The following is a 6,866-nucleotide window of genomic DNA, read 5'->3' as shown; positions in this document are numbered from 1 at the left end:
GAAATGTACCAGCCTCACTTTTCTCTAGCAAGTTTCCTTTACTGGATTTTCTCCAGAATGATGCCTTCAGCCACTATGGTAAAGGCTATGGACTTAATTTCTTCACTGTTTAATGTCACTTCAACCAAAAATGTGCCTATTCGACAGCCGTAGCAGCTACAATGCATGCATCATGGACTTATCTTTTGTGTCCTGTTTTTTCTTGTACATTTATAGATATCGATTTACAGGTAGTGTATTAATATGGCTTCTACTGTAGCACAAGAATCATCTGTAATGTTCATAGTAATTTCCATACTGAGTGGATTTGTTTGGTTGCAGCAGACTGTCCTTCATTTATATGATGGGTGACGTGGAAGTGAAGTCAGTGGCAGTAAAATTTAATGATAGTTGGGGCACATGTTCAATCGCACAGTTCATGTGTCTTATGCCACTCTTACTTTTTTCTTGCAGTATGTACTGGTTCACCATTGATGAGTTATGAAAAAGTGCACCAAAACTGCAAGTACATGCACTACTACAAATACTTTTTCTTACTACTGACGTGGACTGACCCGAAGGTGGTAACAATGCAATATGGTAAATGTAACTGATAAGACCACAGAATTGAACATGCAGGAGTGAATGACACAGAAAAGATTGATACTATATTGTAAGGTGATATATCTGTACATGAATTACACTATCTCTATATTAGAAGCTTCAGAAAATGTAAGAGCAGAGTTTGCTTTACGAAGCTCCTTAATCTCTTCCAACAGTGCAGTATCTGATAACTTAGCCTTGAGAGCAAACTTGTAGGCTTGTTCTGCTTCACCTGCACGACCAGACTATACATACATATTACAATAATATAATACATGACCAGGTTTGTTATATGAAACAAACCTTTAGGCAAACTAATGTCAGGTAGCCCCATACAATTGGGTCTGAGTTGTTTAATATATTAGCTTCTGACAGTGCGTCTTCTGCCTCTGTCAATTCTCCAAGCTACAGAACAATGTACTTCAGTGATTCCCTGGGTAACAGTATTATGACACAGTGCTACATACTTGCTACATACAAATTCACATTTATAATTTAACCCTTAGAATTAATTTAAGCACTGCTCCATCTAGTATAGGAAACTATGAATTTTATCAGTTTCATGCCAGGTCAAATACTACAGTACAATGAAACAATGCATCAAAACTTTTCTTGAACACTAATATAACACTGACACTAAGGATAAATCACATGTTAGCAGCTCAGTACAGTTTGCCACTTTTCTTTATTTATTTTACTCTGGATACGTTCATAGGATTGGAGCCTCAGTAATTACATAATTTGTGAGCAATGGGTGGCCTTTACTCACATCATGCTTGGGTCTCTAAATTGCAGAGAATTTGGTTGATGTGTTCTAACTATAACAAATTGTTAATGATTATACACTTCAAAATATTACTACATACTACTCAACTCACATAATAACAAGCAATACCAACAGCTCGCCATGTTATGGAAGATGGTGATATTCTGCTTGCTTGTAAAGCAACATCTTTCATCTTTTCAAACTACAAATACAAACTACATAACATTTATAATGCTAGTACCTTACAAACTGTACCTGATTTTCTTTCAGGTATATATCAGCCAATGTAATATAAACACACTGAATGTCCACACAATTATCCACAAAGGATACGGTCCTCTCAAAACATTCCTTAGCTTCTTGAATATCACCAGCCCAATAGTGGGCATATCCCAGTAATGAATAAGCATTACATTCCTATAGTGAACACATGTTCAAATGTACATGCTGTGAATGTTTACCTGGCAGTTGACTTTTACAATGCTCTGCAAGCACTCAATAGCAGCTGTATATTTGTTCTGATAAATGAGGAGTCTACCATAGGCAAGGTTGTATGCCAGTGATGGGCCACCTTCAGGTGAGTCCAATTCATTAGCTAGTGCCATCTCTGCAAACTATACATGTATACATGTCAATTACATGTATATAAAATTATTTACTTAGCTTACTTTCATAGCATGGATGTCCAGCAGGTAAGATGCAGTTTGAAGGAAACAGCTTTGCTGTGCATCATCTTCATCTTGATCATATTCATTTTTCTGAATGTCACCAAAAGAAATAGCAGAAGTGGTTGCAGCATTATGAACAGATGATGTATCTTTCAATGGGATAGTGGTTGGTGTAGTTGTCAGAGCTCGTTTCTCAGCATTATTTGCTTTAGCATCATCAGAAGGGTCAGCATGTACACTGACTATGTCATCTTTGAAGCTTACTGAAGATTCTACATTGAGCATTGGCTTCTTGATCGGCTGGGCAGATTCAGGGGCAACTGTAGTTGGGGTACTAGTTTTAGTAGCATCGATGGTATTAGCAACATCATCTGCTACTTCGTCATTTTGACCGCCACCATTTGTGCCAATATTCTGTCCAGTTTCTGACTCTGTCATTTTTGTGCTGCTACTACTGGCCTGTGCGCCCGACAAAGTTGGAGCCCTGACGTACACCTGTGGAACATGGCCACCACTACTCTGTTGTTTAAGACTTGATGTTATCGGGACAGCCTTCAGAGTACTTTTTCTCCTGCTACTTTTGTCTGATGATGTTGCAAAGTTGACTAACGTTTTTGTCCTTGGCCCATAGTTGAGACGAGCTGCCCGTTCATAAGCCATGTCACACATTATCTGGTTAGATGTGCTCTCATAAAATAGCCCTAAAAATAAGGGAGCTGTTAATACAATAGCCAAACTATGAGCGTTGTGCATACCTGTCATTACCCAGGCTATAATGTTATCTGGATCACTTGTAGTAGCCATTTCAAAGAATGTCTCCGCCTCTTCATAATGTTCAGACAAACAGCACATCATGCCATAGGCCAGGAGACTACGTAAGTAAAACCCAAAAATTATTAACAATAAACAAAATATTTTACCTAGGTATGTGAGTTTGGTCTAGAGATACAGCCTCATAGAAGCATTGTTCTGCCATGTCGTTTTTCTCTACCAACAAGCAAAATGCTCCGTAATCAAACCAGTGATCTGCCACGCAGTCTGCTTTAGCAAGTCGCTGTAACATGTAACAAATACATATAAATGCCTGCAATGCATCACTTACCTCTTTGTAGTAGAATTCTGCCAAATCATAGTTCCTGGCCACCTGTCAAATATCATACAAATCATAGGCATAGCAAGATATTTTTAGATAGGGGGGCTCTACTTTGGTGTCGAAGAGAAAAAAAAAGGTCAACACCTGCTAAGAATGGCTGTCCTCCACTAAATAATATAGATTGTATCACTGATAAAGCACATAAAAATCCTTATTCACAATTTCATAATTTGCTACACTGCTTCTCTGAATACTGTGACTGCTTTATTACAGTAACTGACCGCTCTATTAGAGTATCTCAATCTTCTTGAATTTACAATCAGAGTTGGGGGTAACGCATTACAAATACCGCGTTACGTAATAATATTATTTATACAGTAACGAGTAATATAACGCGTTACATGACAAAGTAGCGAGTAATATGTAACGGATATTACATCTAGAAATTGTAACGACTGTAACATGTTACTTTCTTTATAGGCGCATTGTATCCAGGCGCGTGATTGATTGCATTTTGGGTCTAGACAAGACTGGAGATAGCATTATAGGCATGGACAAAGAATGATAGTGTATGGGGAGTGCCCTTGAGGCCAAGATACAACAAAAAAAAGTGTATTTGTGGCTGAACTACACCAGAGAAACACATGTCTGTCTTGCTCATGCAGGTGCTTGTGTCACTTGTAGTTGTAGGCTGGTAGCTTGTAGGCTGGTAGCTTGTAGGCTGGTAGCTTGTAAAGTTGTATTTAGAAGGTTGCACTTACTTTATAGTTTGTAATGAACAAATGTAATATTATTACTAGTTACAGCCCTCAGAGTAGCGAGTAATATGTAACTCGTTACCTTTTTCAGTAAGTAATATGTAACTGTAGCGCTACATCATGTAAAAGTAATGAGTAATATGTCACTAGTTACATTTTTAGAGTAACGATCCCAACTCTGTTTACAATCAGAAAATCGCAAGAGGGGCTGGATTCCCCCCCCCCCCCCCCGGTTGCTACGCCTATGCAAATAAAGTAGCACACTAAAATAAATGTAACAAACCTCAGCCTCATGAGCAAACTGTCTCATCATTTCTGCATCAGTGAAAGTAGGAGGTTGTGGCTTAGGATCTTCCAATGAAAGTACCTATACATTGCATGTACATATTGTGCAACACAATTAATGGACATTCTGGCATCTACTTCATATTAATACTCACTTTGTTAACTCCAACATGCATCTGGTCGACAAGAAACATGTAAAGCTTGCTCATAAACATCTACAGTTAAATGCACAGAATAGTATTATAATATATTATAAGAATTGAATAGTTTGTACCTGTAATTGCTGCTGGTCAGTCAGTGGTACAGTATTGACATATTTCTCCCTCACAATTTTTACAACGGCTTGCTATGGATCCAAAAGGTACAATATACGCACTATTAAACAATGAACAATAGTTGCATAACAAGCATTATACATACACACACACACATACATCATGCTGATGAGTGTGTGTGTGTGTACGTGCATGTGTGTGTGTGTGTGCGTGCATGTGTGCATGTGTGTGTGTGTGTGTGTGTGTGTGTGTGTGTGTGTATGTGTGTGTGTGTGTGTGTGTGTGTGTGTGTGTGTGTGTGTGTGTGTGTGTGTGTGTGTGTGTGTGTGTGTGTGTGTGTGTGTGTGCATGTGTGCGAATATTCCTGGAACCATGTGATGTTCAGATAACAGAAATAGTAGCATAAGGTAAACCAGTACTATAATTATATGAAACAATCATTTAGGCATTCTGTTACAGAGAATTCCAGGTCTGATTCCACTGTATGTAACATTTAAGTACCTTGAGTTTTTCCTTAAATGCATAGTATTTTCCAGAAGAGTTCAGTTCAGATATAAGCTTTCTTCTTCGTTCTTCAATATCTTTTTGATTGGTCAATGATGATTCATCAGGTATAGTATCACCAATAAGATTTCTAGACATGGAGTAATTGACAGTACACATGTTATGCAATTATAAATATGTGACCGGCTGAGCAAAAACTGGCTGTTTTCGCATATAAAACATATTTAAACAAACTAGGTAAATATAAGCGCACCACATAAAATTTTGTACACGCTTTTTGATCACTTTGGTATGCACTGAAACAAAGCTCAAATCAATAAAACATATACCGTAGGAACCATTAAATTGGCCAGAGCACAGGTTCTAGGCATATTTCACACATGCATGTACACACACCTCCTCACACTCTATACAACAAAAGGCACGTGAGTTATGGGCACTTCTTTATGATGGAGTTTAAATTAGAAATAGTCATATTGTTGACATAGCCTTCTTCTCTGTGCACACGGAGGATATGATCGATTATTTAAGTGCCTGTAATTGCCTGCTATATAAATCAAATTTCTAGCTGTTTCAAATGTCTAATGCTATAACTCCAAGACTATTCATCATATCAGACTGAAACTTTGGCAGTCCACTCCATTGTTACCATAGATAACAGAGGAGCAATTCTAGGAATGTATGTAAATGACCTGCTTTGCTCAGTTGGTAACACCATAGATAATAGAGTACTTAAAAGGGATAGGAAACGCAATAACGTGATGTCACAAAATACGTACATTTCTATTGGAATTCCGTGTATTACGTCACGAACATACTCATTACGCTTGCTGCGCTTGTATCAAAGAGAAATAAATTGTTGTAACGACAGAATTTTGCAACCAACAACTGTGAAACTTCGCTACAGTGAACTCAAGTAAGTAATTGAGGGAACTAGGATGGTACCAACCCTCAAGGAAGTTATGCGCAAAATTAAAGGAGATTGAAAGTGAAAAAACGGCCCAAAAATTACTTTAAACCACTTTACTTTCTTCGTAAATATATTCTATCCTTTTAACTGTGATAAACCTATTCCTTACCATTTAACAGAGAGAACCAGTAGAAATATCAGAGCAAAACAGGAACTGTTGCCTGAAGAAACGACTAAGTATCTTCCATTTTTAACCAAAAGTTTAAACCACCTTGCAATACAACGCAACGGTAAAAGACTGTGTTGGTGACACGCCTAGCTTACCACAAGATTCGAAAGTGGAACCAGCTATAAAAGAAGCGGTATGGACGAGGCATGAAGGTACTATGAGCGAAAGTATGACAGCGTGTAACAATCACGGTTAATGTGATACGCTTAGTTACAAAATCTATGGTCTGAATTCTTCGCCAAAATCTCTCACAAAGGCCTAAATACTTGCTGTAGTACTATTTACGCTACTTAGAACACTAATTCCCATGCTTGAGCACATAACTGTCTTGTCCTTTCAAGTCACGCGTAACAGAAATCAAACCGGAAATCGCTTGCATTTCCTATCCCTTTTACTCTATTATCTATGATAACACATGTAACTATGTAACATACCTGTACTCTGACAGCAACAGGTTGATAACATTACCCACTTCTTTGTGGAAATCTAGAATAGCCTTCTCTGCTCCTCCAATCCTCTTAGGCAGAGCAGGACGAGAAGGAATGTACTCTGATATCCTATACATGATATAGACAGTTCCAGCATATATAACATAGTTATTGAGAACCTTTTAGCCAGAACAGATATAGTTCGTTTGGGAATCAAGGAAGTTTCCAAGTTGATTTCTATCTTAAGATATGCTCTTGACTCCAAATATGCATAAGAATCCGACTTAGATTCTGCTTGAGGAGTGGCTTCAACTGATTCTGATGGAGATCCTTCTTGTGATGAGTTTAGTTTGGTGTTCGAACCCTAA

General features: G+C 37.9%; 1 protein-coding gene across 1 annotated transcript in view; it reads right to left on the bottom strand.

Moving 5' to 3' along the window:
* Positions 1-621: 621 nt before the first annotated feature.
* The window catches only part of LOC136243755 (cilia- and flagella-associated protein 70-like), a 17,587-nt gene continuing 11,342 nt past the window's right edge, over positions 622-6,866 (bottom strand). The window contains exons 13-27 of the mRNA XM_066035361.1: positions 6,678-6,862; positions 6,505-6,627; positions 4,929-5,061; positions 4,427-4,498; positions 4,308-4,367; positions 4,151-4,234; positions 3,119-3,160; positions 2,937-3,070; positions 2,772-2,887; positions 2,017-2,717; positions 1,810-1,962; positions 1,604-1,765; positions 1,461-1,550; positions 886-987; positions 622-827 (exon numbers count right to left, since the gene is read on the bottom strand). Of these exons, the coding sequence (XP_065891433.1) occupies positions 678-827; positions 886-987; positions 1,461-1,550; positions 1,604-1,765; positions 1,810-1,962; positions 2,017-2,717; positions 2,772-2,887; positions 2,937-3,070; positions 3,119-3,160; positions 4,151-4,234; positions 4,308-4,367; positions 4,427-4,498; positions 4,929-5,061; positions 6,505-6,627; positions 6,678-6,862 (2,307 nt within the window). The 3' untranslated portion in view covers positions 622-677. The remainder of the gene's footprint in view (positions 828-885; positions 988-1,460; positions 1,551-1,603; positions 1,766-1,809; positions 1,963-2,016; positions 2,718-2,771; positions 2,888-2,936; positions 3,071-3,118; positions 3,161-4,150; positions 4,235-4,307; positions 4,368-4,426; positions 4,499-4,928; positions 5,062-6,504; positions 6,628-6,677; positions 6,863-6,866) is intronic.

The sequence above is a fragment of the Dysidea avara genome, chromosome 13, assembly GCF_963678975.1.
Source record: "Dysidea avara chromosome 13, odDysAvar1.4, whole genome shotgun sequence".
NCBI classification, from domain to species: Eukaryota; Metazoa; Porifera; class Demospongiae; order Dictyoceratida; family Dysideidae; genus Dysidea; species Dysidea avara.
The sequence above is the reverse complement of the archived record's forward strand: the minus strand, read 5'-3'. Positions and strand labels throughout refer to the sequence as shown.